The sequence below is a fragment of the Sarcophilus harrisii genome, chromosome 2 (genome assembly GCF_902635505.1).
Source record: "Sarcophilus harrisii chromosome 2, mSarHar1.11, whole genome shotgun sequence".
NCBI classification, from domain to species: Eukaryota; Metazoa; Chordata; class Mammalia; order Dasyuromorphia; family Dasyuridae; genus Sarcophilus; species Sarcophilus harrisii.
In genome coordinates, this window is record NC_045427.1 from 598,572,081 (window position 1) to 598,592,529 (window position 20,449).

At 37.8% G+C, this 20,449-nt stretch overlaps 1 protein-coding gene across 1 annotated transcript in view; it reads right to left on the bottom strand.

Moving 5' to 3' along the window:
- Nucleotides 1-18,310, bottom strand: part of CDHR1 (cadherin related family member 1) — a 43,786-nt gene extending 25,476 nt beyond the window's left edge. Inside the window, exons 1-6 of the mRNA XM_003755146.2 lie at nt 18,250-18,310; nt 17,028-17,123; nt 8,361-8,506; nt 6,167-6,217; nt 3,289-3,378; nt 2,705-2,791 (exon numbers count right to left, since the gene is read on the bottom strand). Of these exons, the coding sequence (XP_003755194.1) occupies nt 2,705-2,791; nt 3,289-3,378; nt 6,167-6,217; nt 8,361-8,506; nt 17,028-17,123; nt 18,250-18,310 (531 nt within the window). The remainder of the gene's footprint in view (nt 1-2,704; nt 2,792-3,288; nt 3,379-6,166; nt 6,218-8,360; nt 8,507-17,027; nt 17,124-18,249) is intronic.
- Nucleotides 18,311-20,449: the final 2,139 nt, after the last annotated feature.

The window sequence follows — 20,449 nt, forward strand, 5'->3', positions numbered from 1 at the left end:
GCTCCTAAATAATTTCCATTTTAATGCTTCCTCTTGTCGTCTGAAAAAAAAAGTCTGCCTAAACTTGTCTCAATTCTCTAAGGCAAATAGGGCCTTAGAGATAGAATTGGATATACTTTCATTTTAAGGCAACATTGTACAAGGTATATCTGAACAGTGTTTATATTCCTCTAGGGAGAGGGGACTGGTGGGGAGGCAGTACTAGCAAGGAGGCTAGAGGGCCTCAGGGATTGTGGCCTGTAGGTGGTTATATTATCTGTCAGAAGGTCTCCAGACTCAGATACTTACTGGCTACGTGGTTCTGATCCTGAAGGCTAAGCAGAGTGGTCCAGACAATCTCTCTTAAGGTTCCTCTATCTTTCTGGGCTTCAGGGTCATTATCTCAGAAATGAAAGGGTTCGGGTGTCCCTGACAACTCTAACTCTCTATGATGTTATCATCAGCATAGATTGAAGTCAAAGAAAATTTTATTGAGAAAGTGGTACTTAAGCTGGACCTTCAGAAATGGGCTAGAATTTGGAGAAGGGAAAGAAGGGCAGCTCAGGAGTGAGTTGAACACCAGCATGACTAAAGGCACACAGGGAGTTTAATCATTATCTGTGTGGGGCCAGAGAAGAGAGTGTCCAGAGAAAAGAATTTGCTCTAGGGCGTTGGAGGGAATAAAAGGGGGAATAAGCAGATGGGCACAGTCCTGCCCTCTGTAAACTGATCAAAACTTTGGCGGACAACAGAATCCTGTGTTTGGACTTTCCCTTATACTTACCCATCTTGAGTCATAGGTCTCTAGGGCTTCTTCCAGTTCTTTGCTAACCTGTTAAGGGGGGCTGATGAGTTGGTATACTAACCCTCCCAAGTACATGTGCATTTTGTTAGGGCCTTGGGTGAATCCAAAGCAATGCTATTAATAATGGGAATTTCAGGCTCTTTGGTAAGTCAGTGAGATAGAATTAGGACAATATTGGGAATAGGAGGGGTTTCAGTGCACCTCAAATTACTTCATGTATTAACTTTCTATGGCTCTATAGGTTAGTCCTGCAGGGCAGTAAAACATAAAATCAAAAAAGAAATGGAGGAATGAGCAGTGGGGAGTAAGTGAGGCTGAAAGGGATTAAAGAAAAAAACACACTTGATGATTTCACAAAGTGTGAATGAATGGGTTGATGATCTCTGCAAAGGTAGCAGCCAAAAAGGTGTTCCTATAGTATGTTTTTTGTCCAAATTAAGTTCACAGACCAAAAGTATGGGATAGCCGGAAAAGTAAGAAGTTCCACCTTTAACAAGAAAGGAGGGTGTGGTTCTAAATGTATTAGGAGGATGTCAGAGCCAAGTTGGGCAAATTATTCTTTCCCACGGGGTTACTTTTGGATACAGGATGATTTGCTCCTCCAGGTTTGACTCTGAGAGAAAAGTTTCATAATGACTCTTTCAGAAGGATTAGGAATAGAGAAAAGTGAGGTTGGTGCATTAGGGGAATATGGGAATTACCTGGAATAGATTGACTTGGGTAAGGGAAACTCCTGAACAAATTGTTTTCTTCTCTAATTTCCTGGAACAAGCTCGGGGCACACCCTTATTTCTATATCTATAACTAGGCTCACACTATCCCAATGACCCAAATTTTCTTGTCCTTCCTTTTCCTAGGCTATTTGACTCCCATCTGGTCTTCAAAGTCCAGGTAATGTCCCACCCATTCCAAATAGCCTTTCCTGAATACACCAAACTCTCTTTTTTGATCTCTAACAACCCACCCCCAGCCAACTCTCTAAGATTTTAAGTTACAGATGAATTATTTGAGGTGAAATCATAGATGCAGACTTTAAAAATGCACAGAATTGGGATTGGGTATATAGCAGCTATAAAGATAGGACTAGAATGGTGATTTCACTAACAGAGGGAACTTATAGGTTCTTCCTAGTCTTGCTTCCACCAATACAAGTTGGAACCTCCTCTGGATTTTGAGTTACCTAGTACATCAAGAAGTTAATGATTTGCCCAACATTACTTAGACAGAAGCTATCAGAGGCAGGGCTTGAGACCAATTCAAACCAAAAGCTTCAAAGATGGTTTTCTGGACACCATACCACCTAGGCTCTACATACAAGGTCAGTCCAAAATATTTTGGTTTCTAGACTCCTATAATCAAAGAGTTTCACATCATGGCATCCTTTTGACTTGAGACCCAGCAAAGCTGTAATTTTGTAAAGTTTGTGCAGCTGATCCATGTCAGCGATGGGAACAAAATCCAGGTATCTTGATGACTAATTCAATGCTTTTGGGATTACTTTATGAGGCAGCTAGGGGTAGAGTGGGGAGAGTACTGATCCTAGAATCAAGTCCAGACTCAAATAATTGCCAGCTGTGTGACTTTTGGCAATCATTTTGCCTTTGTTTGTCCCAGTTTCCTCACTTTACATCCATCTATCTCAGTTTCCTATAAAAGAGGATAACAATCATATTTGTGTCACAGAGTTGTGAGGATCAAATGAGATACCATTTGTAAAGCAGTTTAGCACATAGTAAGTACTTAATAAATGTGTGATCCCTTCCTCCTTTAATGTGGAGTTTTATTCCTTACCTCTAGGGATATACATTTCCCTCTTGTATATCTAAGGGAAGTCCTGGAATCTTTGGTAATATTGGAAATGAGAAGCATCTACCTGGGGAAAATTAGAAATTGAGGCAAGCCCAATGCTCAAAGTCCTACCTGTAGAAAATAGGTGACGCTTCCTCCAGATCCTGTATCCTTGTCCACAGCTTGAACCTTAAAGATGCTGTTCCCTGCAGGTGTGTCCTATGGGAGGGGTCACACAATCACATTGGGGTCTTAGTACTAGAACCTGTACTACTCTTGTGCCCTGAGAAAACAGAAGAGACTCCTTCTCATATTCTCTCCTCCACTAGATTCAAAGAAAAGAGAGCACTAAAGAGGGAGTGAAAGGGTAAGAAGTCTGAAGTGAGAGAATTCTGACATGCAAGGAGACTTCATGTGTATGAATGACTATGTTACAGAGGAAAACGAAAAAGGAAAAGGACAAGAGAAATGACCTGCAAGGAAATGGGTGAGGGACTGGGAATAAGAATGAAAGAATGAGAGAGAGGTGGAAAGAAGCTATCAAGGGAGAAGAGTGAAGGAATCTTTCAACCTTCATACTTTGCTTGCTCCAATGCGTTGCATTCCCCAACCCAATCAAACCCAAAGGCCCTTCCTGTTCAGAGCCAAAGTCCAGGTAGTACATCCATGTTCTTTTACTCAACTACTTGATTCTCTTTGGGTGAAATATTACTCACTTCAGGAACAAGGATTATGTAGGGTGTATTGATGAACTGTGGGGCTTCATCATTGGCGTCAGTCACCAGAATCAGGACCTTCTCTACCACCTGGGGACAGCAGAGAGAACATGGGGTGAGATCCACACATTGACAGACTGATGTCATAGAAATAACCACTTAAGGATGGTTTGGGCTTTTTTTTAGGTCCTGAGCCAAACTAGAGGGTTCTCACTTACTGCATAAGTAAGTAACCACCACATTGTACCCCCATGACTCTAGAAATATAGAATCCTTCTAGAATCTCTGACATATTTGAGCTAGGACTCCATCTTCTGTTACTTACTTATGCAGTAAGTGAGGGTACACATGGGGGTACAATGTGGTGATTTATTCCTTTTGATAATGAGTTGGATCAGATCCATATGATCCATAATATTTTATATGTATAGTATGTACACTGTAATACTTTTTGGAATCCTTTCATGACAATAAAGTTCTGTCTTGTTGAAGGGACTTTCCTTTGCTGTTTTCTGATGCTCCAAACTATGCCCACTCTATTGTTAACAACTTAAACTAATTATCTGCTCCATATGATGCTAATTTTTAAAGTGTTACCTAAACCTTCAATTATGTTACCATTAATGCCACGGAGGAATCATTTGTTCAATGCTTATGACGGTGCTTATTTATAAATCTGGGAGAATAATACAGAAAGTTACTCTCCGAGTCCATTCGGTTCTCTGGAGTCTACATTGTATTGGACTACCTACATTTTAAATGTTAAACAAAGTTCTACATATAGTAGATGCCTGTTGGTTGGAAAAATGACTAAACAAATTAAGGTACATTAACATACTGAACTCTCTCTTTCTCTCTCTCTCTCTCTCTGTCTCTCTGTCTCTCTGTCTCTCTCTCTCTCTGTCTCTGTCTCTCTCCTGCTTTCTCTCTCTGTCTCTTTCTCTTTCTCTCTCTCTGTATGTTTCTGACTGTCTGTCTGTCTGTCTCTTTCTTTTGCTCTGTCTCTCTCTCTCTCTCTCTCTCTCTCTCTCTCTCTGTTTCTGTCTGTCTTTGACTGTCTCTCTCTGTCTCTCTGTCTTTCTCTTTCTCTCTCTCTCTGTATGTTTCTGACTGTCTCTGTCTTTGACTGTCTCTCTCTCTCTATCTGTCTCTCTCTTTGTTTGTCTCTGTTGCTCTCTGTCTCTGTCTCTGTCTCTCTCTCTTTCTTTCCCTCTTTCTCTCTCTTTCCCCTTTTCTCTCTCTTTCTTTCCCTTTTTCTGTCTTTCTTTCTCTCTCTCTTCTTTCCCCCTTCCTTTCTTTCACTTTCCCTCCCCTCCTTTCTCTAACACCCTATATGCTATACCACCCGATACATATGTGAAAATTGTTAAGTAGGTAAAATCAATAAGCTATGACAATAGATTGAACAAGAATGTCGAGAGAAAGGAGTTGAAGATGATACACATACATATGTATATATATATTTTTGTTGTTCAATATTTCAGCTGTGGCTGACTCTTTGTGACCTCATTTGGGTTTCTCTCGGCAAAGATACTAGAACGGTTGGCCATTTTCTTTTCCAGCTCATTTTGCCAATGAGGAACTGAGACAAACAGGGTTAAGTAACTTGCTGAGGGTCACCTAACCAGTAAGTGAGGCTAGATTTGAACTCAGGAAGATAACTCCAGGTCTAGAACCCTGTCTACTGTGCCACCTAGTTGCTATATACTTTACATACATACATACACATGCAAACAGAGAACAGAAAATATAGGTGTAAAGAACAAAAAAATGAAATTAAATGCTAATTATAGTGACAAAACTTGGGAACTGAGAAGGGATGGAAAAATATACCTGTTTCCCTTCTTTACAGAAGAGGGGGAATATGGGTGTGAAATATATTATATACTCTCAAACTTTGTTGTTAATTTTGCTGAAATTTTCCCCTCCTTTTTTATTTGTTGTTACAAGGGGTGATTGTGGGTAGAGAAAAGAGGAGGAATATTTTTAGAAATGAAGTAGTCAATAAACATTATTGAGCATCTGCGATATAGCAAGCAATTTATTAAGCTTTGGAGATATGAAGAAAGGGAAAAAACAGTGCTTGCTCCCAAAGAATTCAGTCTAATTGGAGAAACACCATGTAAATAGCTATGTACAAACATGCCGGAGACAAAATAAATTGGAAGTAACTAACAGAGGGAAGACACTAGAGCTCATGGAGAATAGAAAGGCTTCCTGTTGAAGGTCAGATTTTAACTGGGACCTGACTTATAAAGGTAAAAAAATTCATTAAAAACTAAAAACAATTAAATAATTTTATAGTCTACATCTTTAACATTATATGGTTGACCACATAGGGTAGTAGATGAGTTCATTCCTGAATCAGGTGTGGGTGACCAAAGAAATTATTCTCTATAAAGAATCACCTTTCAGAGTAGTCACATTAATAATAGAGATGGTTGTAATATGATCTTGGTTATGTTATATTTCAGTAATCAAGGGATTGTTCACATTAAAATACTGACCAGAAGGTATTTCTGGAGGCCAGGAATTGATCCTGATATTGAAAAAATTGTAAGATTGTAACCCATACCAGATATCTTGATGCCATCGACAACTATTTTTCTATAGTAAGTGACCAATATTTAAAAATTTTAATTTAATTTTTAAAAAATTAAATTAAAATTTTTAAAATTTTGATTTCATAAACCTTTTCCAGGGGGAGAACTTTTTGACTATGGCAATTTTCTCAAAATGGACCCCAAATGCTCTTAATGCCAATTGAAGTGTTTGTTGACACAACTATCTCGCCATCCTGTGAGTTACATGGGCAGCCCAAAGATAGTCGTACATACTTGTTTCTGACAGCCTGGCCCTTCAGATTTCCAGTACTCACTTTATTCAGGCCATCGGAGATGCTGATGATGGCTTCAATTTCATCTTCTCTCTGCAAAAAAAAAAGAGAAAAAAAAAAAGAAAAGAAGACAAAAAAAGAAATAAATAAGAAAAAAAAGTAAGAAAAGGGGTTATCTCGAGACTGACATATCACAATCATTCTTGTAATCATTGATTGATTCCTGACATTTGATGTGTGATGAAGGTATTTTAAATGTGTGAGCCTTAAACAGGTCACTCTTGAAGGTTAGAATGATAAGTCTAGCTTAGGGAAACCCAGGCTCCAATCCTAAATGTGCTGTCCTGAGTAAGTGGTTATCTTTTTGGGTAGCTTCAGAGTTTTAGAAGGATCAATAAATTACTGTAGAGAAAACTAATGATAACTTGGTGTAGAGGAGAGAGAACTGGCCTCAAAGCCAGGAATATGTCTCTGGGTTCTATCTCCAGCCCAAATTGACTATGCAATCCTGAGAAAGGTATGTGATCCTTTAGTGCTCTAGATCAGGACTTCTTAAATTTTTCCCACACGTGATCCCATTTTGTCCAAGAAATTTTTATCCAACCCTGATTATATAGATATATAAAATAGGTATCCAAATCAAACATTCACTGATGTTAAATTATAATTTTGCAACCCCCACATTCAGTTACACAATCCCAATTAGGGGTCAAAATCTATGGTTTAAGAAGCTTTGTTTTAGGCGAGTAGTGTTGACTTCCATTGATCGAGGGAATTTTCAATACAATAAAACCAATCCCTAGAGTATGGATTAAAACATTTGGCTACATTAAAAGGTATTAAGGATGCTTGCTTACATTCTTTCTTTTTTTTGCCCTCTTTTTCTCCTCCCTGTTTCTGTAAACCAGTGCTACAGAAATTTAGATCTGTGATCTACAACTTAACTTGTATTGGGGTCTTTCTAATGGTGTTGCTGGATCTGTGACATCCAAAGAAATCTTTATAACACTAGCTGCTCTTTGGGATCCCTCTCTCCCTTGCCTAATCTGAAAAAAAAATCTCTGTAAAGAATAAGATTTTTCACCCTACCTGATATTATAACTTTTGAACACTGAGTTAACTCTTTGCCATGGAAACCATGTGGAGTATGTCTTAAAGGCTTAGAATATTCACAGAGGGTCATTAAATGACTTATCAGAGTATAATAGAATTCTAGATAGAAGGGATTTTAGAGATCATAGATTCCAATTCTCATTTTGCAGATCAAGATGCTGAAGCAGAGGTTAAGTGATTTTCCTATTGTTACACATCCATTAAGTAATTATAAAAGGAATTTGAACCCATGGGTTCTTGATTCCAAGTCTAGTGCCCTACCTGCTATACCAAATTGCCTCTCATGTACCATGATATTATCATATATTAGAGGCAGAGTTTGACCTAGTTCTTCCAACTTTAAAAAGTTCTCTTTCCACTGCTAGTACATTTGGGATTTTATTTGTAGTATTGTTTTTATTAAGCAGAGACCAATATCTTTCAGCTCTGACCCTCTTAAAAACTTGTGAATTAGGAGCCTCTCTGCAAGGACCTGTTCATCTCACTTATGCAATCAATCTATTTCTGAAAAAAATAAATTTAAATTTTTGTAGCAAATCTAATTTTAAATGTTCTAAAGAATTGCTTGTTCTAAGGGAGATTAAGAACAAGTAAAAGCTCTTTAAAAAAAAAAAAAACTAAAGGGACCCACCCCTTCATCCTTATCAGTACCCCACCCCTTAATTCATATTTGGGGAAAGGTCTCACCCTTTACAGAGACTTTTTCAGGTTGGACAGAGGGTAAGAGGGATCTAAAATTGTAAGTGATTTCATTGTAAAAATTTATCTGGATGTCACAGATGACCCAGATGACTCAGCACCACTGTCAAAAAGTCCCCAATACAATCAGACTAAGTTAGACATCACAGACCTAAATTTCTATAGCAATGGTTTCCAAAGACATAGGGTGGGAGGAAAGAGAGAAGGCAAAAGGGAAAGAATGCAAGCAAGCATCCTCATGGAACCCTGCTCCTGGCGTATTTCTTAATTCACTGTTTTGGCAAATTACAGCTTTTATATAGTGTTTTGCTTAATGTGGACTCATTTGCAAAGGCTTTAATATTCTTTCAAGCTCATGTTACAACTGGGAAACAAATCTTGCATGTGTTCTTAATATAGATGCATGTCGTGATCTTCACCATACCTCTCTGTCCAACTCCTCAATCAATGTGATATTTCCAAAGTTTGGATCGATGGAAAAGAAATTTCTTGAACTGGACTCAAAGCTAATGCCGTAGGTGACAAAGTCTCCTTCTGGGTCAGTTCCATTCAATGTGTACACATGAGAGCCTGAAAGGTTGGAAAGGAGAATAGGCCTGTAATTCAGTGTCATATTTTTTGCTTTACTGTGTTTATAATCATTTAGTAATGATAATGATAACTATGATGATGATGATAACAGAAATTATTATTATTATTATGAGAGAGGCAGAGTAACGTAATAAGTAGAGATTCAACCATAGAGTTGGGAAGATCTGCATTCAGATTCTTATTCTGATATATTGCTCGTGGAATCTTGGTTAAGTCAAATAATCTCTCAGGGCCCCTAGGAAATCCTAAAAGACTCCATATTGCAATGGATGCTATTCTACATTGAAAGAAGGAATTTCTTCTCTGGCAGTGCCCTGCACCAAAGAAATCATGGGTCCTATTAAAATTGTTTTGAAGCAATATTAACAATTAATAATAACATGAATGATTTAAAAATAATATTTAAGGACTTACAAATTTAGTGCTTTAATAAGGTAGATAGCAAGTTTTTTGTCTATATTTAATTATTTATGAAGTGAATCAAGATTATTTGAAAATATAAACACAACACACACACATATATATATACACATACACATATACATATATTTCTATTTGGTTTAGAATAATTATTTAATTGATAGAATGGATTCCTATTGAAGAAAACGCTTCCACCAATACAAACCACCGTATACTTTACAACTTTTAGTCTTGGGGATTTTCCTGTGATTACTGAGGGAAAAAGATGACTAGTTCAGAGTCATGTAGCAGTATGTGTCAGAGTCCAGATTTGAATCTAAGTCTTCCTGACACCAAAATTTTATCTATTAAGACTAATTGATACACAGAAAGTCCTTAATAAATTATTGTTGCCTGAACTTGACTTGAAAAGCAGTTAATCTCAATGTTGGGAAGGATCTTGGAGGTCATTTAGTCTATCTCCTTCCCTATTTCCTGCTATGTATGTGCAAGCTATTCTTTGGGAGCTGGGCAAGCCCATCATCTTGGGCATCCTGGAATGCAGAGTTATATAAGAGGGGCTGAATGTTGAAAAAAAGATACAGCATAAACTCATCAAGTGAATTTCATCAAGGCTCAAACTACTAAGTTTGAACCACAAATATTTCATATTAATGTTGCCTCTTGCTCTGGTTTTTAAATGAGCTAGTGGTGATAGAATCACTGATCGCTTTATTCTCTTTCCTGATAAGGAACTTTTGCTTGGACTGCATACTCTTTCCTCTAAATACTTGGAGCGGATGGAACCTGACTCTAGATGGCCAGAATATGGGAAACTGCCCAGGAGCTAAGTTATTTCTCATACTTTCCTTGGTTGCCACAAAAAGATTAATGAGGCAGGTCAATGAGTTCCTTTTCTCACAGTGGTTCTACTCCTGGGTAATCATTTGAGACTCTTTCAACCTGGATATTCAGAGGGGAAAAGCAAAACTCAAAAAGAGAAAAACAAGAAATAAGGAGGTTATCCCCTATCACAACACTAGCTGGAGGAATATTGGGTAGCTGCCTATGGGATGTAGTTCAGGGATTTGCTCAAAAAATAACACTGCATGGAGGAAGAAAAGAACAAGACAAGTTCCTTCCTTTAAGGAATTGACAGTCTAATAGGGAATTAACTATTGTAGCATGTGAAAATCTGAAAGACTAGTAAGTAAATAATATCTGGTAGTTTGGAGGAAGAAGGAATAACTTCCAGGTTAGAGTATCATGGAAGGGACTCATGAAGAAGGTAGCATTTGAGCTAGATCTCAGAAGATGAATGGGACTTTGATGGGTAGATACATAAAGGGGCATTTCAGGCAGAAGAAACACAGAGGGCAGGAACGGAATGGGGAAAACACTGAATATTCTGGAGATAGCAGAAAGAATCTTCTGAATTTTTAAAGTTGATTCTCTTATCCCTCACCGTAAGTATCTGCTTGACTTTCATTCCAAAAGGACTTGTGGAATGAACCCTAGGCACTGAGCCAGAAAATGTTGGTTCAAATCCTGACTATCCTCATAAACTAGACTTTTAGACAAGGGTGAACTAATCTTTTGGGGAAACAACTGAATCTAGCTCCTTGATCTAGCTCTAAGTTCATGAGCTTATTTTATCTCTAAGTCTCAGTTTCCTCCTTTGCAAACTAGGGATAATAATGCTTTTACTATGTAGATCATAGGGATTGTAGTAAAGAAACTTTGTAAATTGCTATCTAAATATAAACAATTTCATTCTACATTAGAGATCAAGTTTCAATTGCAAATGTCCCAAGGAGAGGAGCTCAATAATATTCATTTTATGGCATAAATGACTAATATCAGGTGTTCTGCAAGCAAGATTTCCTAGATGAGATGGGAAGGAAACACAAAGGGGGAATTAGAAGGCAAAGGGTGAATTGGGGTGCAGGAAGGTGAGAGAGCCCGGAAGAAACTTCCACTTTACAATGTTCCTGAGTCCCTGTCTGGCTCAACCTTTTCTAAAAAACAAATTTCCCTATAAAAGGAAAAGAGATGAAGAAATTGTTCATGAAGAGAGAGCAGGCTCAGGCTTGCCTTTCACTCATAGAACCAGAAATGGTGTCAATTAAAAAGTGAAGTTCTGAACAACGGGGCCAGGAGTGCTCCATGATTTGTAGTAATCAGCCTCTTTGTGCACTAGATTCACAGAATATTAGTGTGAAAGCTCAGCACTCACACTCATTTTGTAGAGGAAACTGAGGCTCCAATATTGCTCCTTTAGTAAATGGCTGAGCTGGAGCTGTTGTCAGGGCAGCTGACTCTAGCTTCTCTTTTCACTATGCCTTCTTGTCTTGGCCATTTTTGTGGCGTCAAACTAGTCAAACCAGTCAGCTAACCCAGAAAAACTAATGTCCCTTTAGTGTATGTGTATAAACACTCAAACACACTCAAACACATATGTATATACATATATGTGCACATACAATATACATATAATATTAATTTTGTGCATATTTTATATATAGATGTATATATATATATATATATATATATATATATACACACACACACATACATATGTTTATGTATAACTTGTAACAGGGCTGGAACTTATTTTCCCAAGAGGATGGACTCACCTATCTCCAAACATGTAGCTTGCACCTATATGGCAGGAGACAGGGAAGGAGATGAACTAATGACCATTGAGATCCTTCCCAACATCAGGTTTAGATGCCTCTTGAGTCAAATCAAGTCAAAAATAATTTACTAAGGACATGCTGCACACTAATAAAGTCTAATAAATAGTGATCTAGCCCAGAAATCAGGAAGACCAAAGTTCAAGTCTTACCTCTGACACTTGCTGGCAACATGACTTTGAGCAAGTAATTTTTCTTTCAGCTTCCACAGGAAAATTCCCAAGACAATAAGTTCCAAAGTAGAAAATAATCTGTATTGGCAGAAGGATTTTCTTCAATAGAAATTCCTTCTACCAATTAAATAATGAATCTGAACCACATAGAAATAGTTTCTATAACATGTACATGTACATGTATATATTTCAAATAATCCTGATTCATTTCTTTTTTTTGCTTTATAATGTTCATTTTTTTATTCTTATAACTTTTATTGACAATCTTGATTCATTTCACAAAAATATCACTTAATATAGGTAAGATCTTTCTATCTATATTATTAAAATATTTAATTTGTAAGCCTCTAAATATTTATTTTAAATAATTCATATTATTATTAATTGTTAAAATTTTTTAATAGAACCGATGATTTCATTGGTACAGTGAACTCTCAGAGAAGAAATTCCCTCTTTCAATATAGAAAAACATTGTTTGGTAACATAGAGTCTTCTAGGGGCCCTGAGAGATTGCATGATATGCCAGAGACAGGCAACTGTTTGCATAGCCAGTATAAGTCCAAGTTAGTTCTTGACCCCAGATCTTCCTCCAGTTCTTCCACTGCAATCCCTTTCTAACAGTAGTGTAGTTAAAATCTTAGAATGCCCAATTAATACTTCTCCTATCTCCTTGGCTCCACCTTTTTTCCTTTTCTATCTTTAAGGGCCATTAGCAGATGTTGTTTATCTCATCTTTAAACAGTGAAAAGGTAACTGTACAATCAGCCTTGAATGTAAATCATTTTATAGTTGATCAAAGTGAGAGATTGAAGCACTTGCCCAGAGAGATCCCTATGTTGACTCTTAACCTTGGTTTCTCCCATAAACCATGCGTGTTCTGGGACCAATTGCCAGAGTTCAGGAAATCCAATTGTTAAATTTTCAGTGTGAATATTTGTACCTCGGAAATTGGCAAATACTACAAATCAGAGCTTGACAACATTTTGCTGATTGCCCTGACTTAAGAAAGTGATTTAGAAAATGATAATAATGCAGATTAAACAGAAAGGTATTTTTTGGTATACTTCAACCCCACACATTTATCAGCATAACCCTGCTATGAACCCATTCTCTCAGAGAACCTTGGGACCTGGCACAGAACTCTGTTTTTTTTCCTTCCATTAAACCAAACCAAACAGAAGCTATTCTTTACCACAGATTTATGAGGACAGCTTGTGCATTTATCTCCCTTAGCGCATATATCAACAACACCTTCCTAACATTTTCCAATATGGAGAGAAAGGTCAATTTGAACTCTTCCTTTAGTAATTAAAAGAAACAAATATTTCCATGTCTTCTCTCATTGCTAAGAAGAAATAGGAACATGCCTTCCTCAAAGTCCCCAGGGGTTTTGAAGCCATAGCATTGCTCTTGCCATTGAATTCATTCCAGGCTAGGAGAAGAGCCAATATCCTCAAAAGTTGACTTTTCACTGCTCAGATATGCTCACTTCTCAGGAAGACATAAGCCAGCTTGACAGGGTGGAAGCCCCTATGTCAGTATCAGAGATTTGGAGCTGGAAGGAACCTTAAAACTCATCTACTAATCATTTATTTCATAAATGGGGAAACTATGGCCCAGGGTCACACAGCTAGTGAATGTCTGAAGCAGAATTTGAACTCAAGTTTTCCTTCAGGTCTAGTGTTCTATTTACATCTTTTGGATCACATCATCTTAAAAATGTCATAGATTCTATTGTGTATAGAAAAAAATCCAGACTGACCTTTAAGGTTTTACACCATTTGCTTTCGTCCTATTAGCCCAGACATCTTATTCCATTGCCATTTTCACTTTCAATGTTCCCATGTAAATGGACCGTTGCCTATTCTCATTTCAGCTGACATTTTTCTGCCTAATCTCCCTTTTACAGATGATTTTCTTGGCTTGGAATACACTCCTTTCTCATTTTCACTTGTTGGAATCCACCTTTTTCTTCAAGTCTCCATTCAAGAGTAATATCCTCTGTGAACCATTTCCTAAACTTTTCTTCACCCCTCACCACCCCAACTGGAAGTGGAATCCAAATCTATCTTTCCACCCCAGTAGCAGGCTTATGAGGAAATGCTGAAATAATTCTCCTGTGTCAAAAAGGCGGGCATTTCTCAGACTTGTCATTAGCCGTGGTTCTGGCATGCATAATCCTATCTACTTGTTATTTGCTACCTGAAATCACTTGGTGATCAGCAGTATTAGTCAGCTCTGCGAACATGTAAGTGAGAGTCTTATACATCTACACCAATGGGAAAATAATATTTGGTTAATTTCTAAATCATTTCCATTTATTTTGGGAATAAGTTTATAACTTTCTTATAGGGAAAGGGACAGGAATTAAACCTGCAATTCCATTGGTATAAGGAATTCCCTAGAGAGGAAGCTCCCTTTCATAATTCAGATTGAAAGCTTCTTTACAATTATAGAGTTAAGAGTTGCCTGAAGAAGTGGAAGGTGAAGTGTTTTGTTCAGTGCGCTATTTACTGGCAGCTGATGTGTCAGAGCCAAAACTTGAATCCAGTCTCCCTGGCTGTAAAGCTGGCTCCATGTGACACCATGGTTTTCTGTACTAATTATGCTATAATACTTACATTTAAAGAGAACTTTCAATAGATCAACTCTAAACTCATAGGTATCTGAGGAGTTTCTTCTTAGGAAAGAAAGGATTGATCTTATATGTGACTAAGAAAGGCAAGTCATCTGTGTGATGTGATTTAATGGACCAGGGAAAGACTTCTACTTGAAATTATTTCTCCTATCTGGGAGATGGACCATTTAAAAGCCCACTATTATATAGTTCTTCCTTTGCATTGAATTCAATCCAATTCACCAACATTGACTGAGTACCTTATATTCAAATGAGGATCCATATTTTATTGGAGAAGAGAATACAACAGAATATAAACAAATAAAAACATATTCTTTCACCTTGTCTCAAATATACTTTCCCTGTCCAAGTCCTATCCATTCTTTAAGGTTCAGTTTGAGCCCCACCTTTGATGGCAGCATCAAGCATTCTCTGCTTCTTTTGGCTCACAGTGATTACTCCCTGCTTCTGAACTCTATAATATTTAAAATATACAACCATATATTTGGTATTTAGCATAGATACACTACCTTGTAATAACAGTGTTATTTTGTATTTTTCATCAACTTTCCATGTATTTTAGTCCAGTCTTCCCAACCAAATTGCAAGCTCCTTGTAGACAAGCATTTTGTCTTATTTAATTGTGTCACAATGGAAAAACCACCTGGGGTGGGAGGATTAGATTGGAGTTCTAACTCTGCTATTTAATAGATGTGTGATCTTGAGCAAGTAATTTTACTTCCTTGATCCTCAATTTCTTCTTTCATAAAAAGGACTAATAATACTGGTACCATCTACCTCTTTGGGCTGTAGGATTCAATTTCCTCATTTTACAGATGAAAACAAGATTCAGATACAAGACTTGCCTGACATCAGCCCAGACAGTAATATAGTTAGGATTTGAATTCAGGTGATCTCAGCCCCAAATCTAGTATTGTTCTTAATGCTGTGAGAAGGGTTTGTAAACCTTAAAAACATAAAAATGTTCATTATTTTTGCTATTGCCTCCTTTCATACCCTCAGAGTCTCTCCCCTCCACAGTGGCCTAACCAGCTTAGACACAACAGCTGTTCAATAAATATTTATTGACTTCAGTTTTCAATAAATCAATCATCAAACATTTATTGCTTGTCTACTTTGTGCCAGTCATCTAACCTGGCACTGGGAATATGAAGAAAGAGCTGAAACAGTCCATACCCTCGGGGACTTCCATTCTAAGGGGGGAGGGAGAGGTTGACAATATAAGTAAATACTGAATAGACACTGATCCGGAAAAGGTGTTCTGTGCATGAGAGGGAGGGGGTGGGGACAGTAGATTGAAACAGTTGGTCACCTGCCCCCACACTGAAAATGGGAAGAGCAAGATGTCAGGAAAGCTAATCTATAACAGTTTACCAGAGACTGTCAATGAACAAAGAGAGATTTGCTTCAAGGTCACACTGACTGTTTCCTTGAAAAATGTTCAAAGGAATATTTGACATTAGAACACATTCAGGGAACCAGGATTGGAAAAAAATCACTATTTCAATGATTTGCATTGTGAGAGTGATGGTGATAATGGATCCCTGTTACTCTTTTCTCCTTTGCTCCAACATGAAGAGCCCAATTCCTATCATTTCTGCACCCTCCAACAATTTATGATGGAGAGGAAAATGTTAAATAGCAAACTTCTTTTTTTCATAGCTGGGTGATTAGTCCTTTCCCTATTAAACGGTCTTCCCTGTGATTCTTACTATCCTTCAATAATATCACATTTCTCTAAGCACTTTAAGAATTACAAAGCATTTTCCTCAAATCATGTAAGGTAGGTATTACAATGTTAATATCCCCATTTAACAGATTTAGAAACTGAAGCTCTGAAAAATTAACTGACTTGTTTATGGGTTGTTATGTAACCCGTAAGTGACTGAGGCAGGATTTAATCTCAGGTCATCTGATTCCCAGAAACTGTACACTTTCTACTGGGCCACATTGTTTTTCTTTGTTCAGCTAAAGTGACACTTCCCCTGCCAATACCTTTTTAATCTTTTCAGTTGTTAATGTTCTCAAAACACTTTACTTTTTATTTATCTGTCTACTTCACAACCCCCATGTGGAATTTCAGCTCCTTGAGGGCAGGATCAGGGTTTTTTTTTTTTTGTTGTTGTTGTTGTTTGTTTGTTTTTTGTTTTTTGCCTATGTATCAACAGCACCTAGCATAGTACCTGGTACATAGTAGGCATTTTGTAAGCATTTGTTGAATTGAATTCCATTAACTAGTCCATCTTCCTCTGGAGACTCTTCACAGACTTTCAGAGCTTCAGGATATTGAAGACATTCTGAAATTACTAAAATGGGAGACAGCTAAATAGGTCAAAAGACCACTGGCTTTTAAACCATATGTCTTTATCTCTCCCCTAAATACACATGTGCTTTTTGGCATATGTGAGCTAGAGTTGGTGGAAGTGAATATTGAGGAAGAAGATAATAAAATACAGATAAAAACAGATCTTTTCTAAACACACCTCCTCTTCAGGTTAATTATGAGCCACTAGTCCTGTTAGATCCTGATAGTATAAGGGAGAAAACCATAAATGATAATCATTGCAGTGTAACTATTGTGCCATCATACTGACCCACAGGGGTGTCCTCTGAAAGGCTGAAAAGGGCCATATTTCCATTTGTGCTGCTGGCTCCATTGTCGAAGAAATAAGGAGCGAAATTCGCCTGGGCTGGAAAACAACAAAACACAAAGGAGTTCTTTACACCTCATTCCCCAGTGGAATTGTTTTTCTCCAACCCAGCTCAATGCTCTGACCAATTCCTGGGGGAATCCTTTTAGTTCACAATATACTCAGTGACACTAATGAACTTGTAACTCAGAAAGGGATCTGTAACACCACATTACTAGAAGGACACCTTGCCCCTGCATCAGACCAGATAACACAAATACTGGAGTTTCACAATAACTAGATACTCAAATAATCCATCACCATTGAATATTAAAGCAGAAGGGAATCTTAGAGATCCTCTAATCTGGGAGTTCTTAACCTCATTTATATGTCATAGACTCTTTTGAGGCAGTCTGGGAAAATTTCTGGACTTCTCAGAAAAATATTTTTAAATGAATAAAATAAATACCCAGTTTGTAAAAGAAACTAAATTATATTCAAATATATTTATCAAAATGTAAAAAAACCCCTAATTTATAGACCCTAGATTAAGGCCCCCTGTTCTAAGGCAACATCCTTATGAGGCAGATGAGACAATGATGTCAAAAATCATACAACAACCTAAAAGTATGTGCTGGTATTAGAATCCAGGTATCCCAATACCCAGTCTATCTCCCCTCTCTCCATGAGCTCACATTGCCACTGAAACAGACTTCAAAATGCCCAAAGTTTCCAGCAAAGCTATTATGACCAATTCTCACCAACAACACAGACACAGACACTCTAAGGTATGAACATCCACAGAAATACAGTCACAGAAATGCACTGAATACATGTGGCAGAAAAGCCAAGGAAGAGAGTCTGTTATTGGCAACCATTTGGAAGTTACATCTACCAAAGAAGCAAAGAACCAGAAAAAAAAATGACCACTTACGTGCTGCCAGATATCATTAAAAAATTCAAAACAAAACAAAGCAAAAGACAGTCATTAGTCATAAAATTAAGCACAGTAAATGACCCATTTGAAATTAAATAAAAACTCAAATCTGCTTTTTGTGAAAATAAAGCAAAGGTACCTTTACTCTTGTTCACATCACCAAATTTCCTGATGCCCCGAAGAACCCAATGAGGATGGATTCCTCTTTCTCCCTTCTTCCTGATAGCCTCAGAAATAGATGGTACTCACCCAAGCAAACCTGCACCAGTGCCAGGACCAAGGAGGCAGGGAACTGCTGGCCATGTTTCATTGCTCTGGAGTCTAGGCTCCTTAGCAGGGGCTGGGCTAGGATGGGCCTCTGGAGGGGATAGAAGCGTGTCCTTCAGTGCCCTACCATGGCCAATTGTAAGAGAGGAAAGGAGGGGGGAAGGCAGCAGAGGGCGAGAGGAACAGATGTTAAGATGTTAAGAGGATGACACGTCTTATTTTCTGAGGAATTTAAAAAAGCTCCTTCCCACAACCTAATTAAGACCAATTAATGTGCAAGGAGCCCAGGGACTCGTTTCTGAGTGGAGAGAGCTTGGGAGGAATCCACCCCATTCTCCCGAGGCTAGGTGTGTTTGTGGAGACTTAGCCTGTCTAATGAATCTGCCAGCCTTCACACCTACTGAGTTGAGCTCAACAGTCAAAAAAGCAAGTGAACAAAAAGAAGATATCTTTTCTCTGAATGTTGCTTTGAAAAACCTCATCCCCTTCTTTTCTGTCTTTAGATTACTTTGAATTTGCATGTGGATAGAGTTTCCTATAGTTCAGCAGGGAAGGATTTGTTGATGGGTTTGCTGAATAAGAAACCGAAGTATTGGAGCTACTAGTTTGGAGAGTAGCCATTTGAAATGAGAAAACCACCAATGATTGACTGTATGAACTTCTACGGTTTCAGAATAGAGCTCTCCTGGGTGCTGAAGACCTTGATTCAACTCAATAAGCTAGGCTGCAATATACTATCAGCAAAGGAACACTGCAGGGAGTCAGGAGAGCAGTTGCTTTGTGTTAGAGTTAAAGAAGAATTTTAGATAAGAATTCTCTTGAGTTCCTCTTCCCCCAAAGGTTCATAATCACACAGAACTAAACTCAATGACATTGATGGTCAAGCTTGGCTTTGTGTTGTCATTCAGCTGTGTCAGTAATGCCTAATTTTTTGCAACCTCATTTGGAGTTTACTTGACAAAGATAGTGAATTGATTTGCCATTTCCTTCTCTGGCTCATTTTACAGTTCAGGAAACTGAGGCAAACAGAACTAAATGAATTGCTCAGGGTGACATAGCTAGTAAATATCTGAGGCCAGATTCAAACTTAGGAAGGCCTGACTATAGGCCTTGTACTCTATTCCACTGTATCACTTAGATGGCTCTTATGCCACTTACCTACCCCCCAAAAATATTGGCTGGAGGGGTAAACAAAAAAAGAATTATCTTGGATTCAGATAGAGGACCAACCTAATCATGCAATTTTATTTATTGCCTCCTTCCAATCATCCAAATAATTGCCAAAATTATCTTTCTATAATGCAATTCTGATCATGACACTATCCTACTAAATAATCTTTGGTGGCACCTTAGTTCCTCTAGAATAAAATACAAATTCTTCATCTTGACACTTAACACCCTTTATAATTTGGTTTAAACCTGCAGTTCAAGGTTCCTTGCACATTATTCTCTTTCATGCCCAGATTCCCAAGTACTTTTCTTTCTTCATGCTCTCATTCTAGCTCATATCAGATACAAGCTAACTTATTTTGGAATCAGTGGTTAAAAGTGAGATAGAAAGACACACACACACACATATATATAAAATAGGTGGATGGATGGATGTTAGACAGATGCATAGATGGATAGAAGATAGATAGATGATTGGCAAATAAGTAGGTATGTAGAGGTAAAGCATTTATGAAGTACTTTCTGTGTGCCAAGCACTGTACTAAATACAAGAAAACTAGATTTTCCTTTTCTCTCCAGGAGTTTATATTCTAAGGGAAGAAGAACATCAAAGTGGGTAGGCAAGAGAAAAGGGAGTGGAGTGTACCCAAGACTGCTGGTAAAGAAGTGGATCAGTCCAAAGAGTAAGCTGAAAAAAAATGAGCTCCCTTTTGAGATGTCAAACAAGGTTAGGTATTCAGCAATCAGGGAAGCAGGTCCCAGGGAAAAAAGCATTTTGGCATGAGCAAAACTACTGGTGAGGAGTTGGAGAACTCCAGAGAGTGAGGTGAGCTTGAAGGAAGGCAGATATCAGCTCAGACTAAGAAACTATCAGAGCTATCTCAAAATGGTAAAGAGTGAATTCACTGTTGGAACTTTATTGAAAATTTACAGTATCATAAGGTTTAGAGTTGAAAAGATCCAGAGTTCATCTAGTCTAGTCTCATCATTTTGTAGATGAAGCTATGAATCT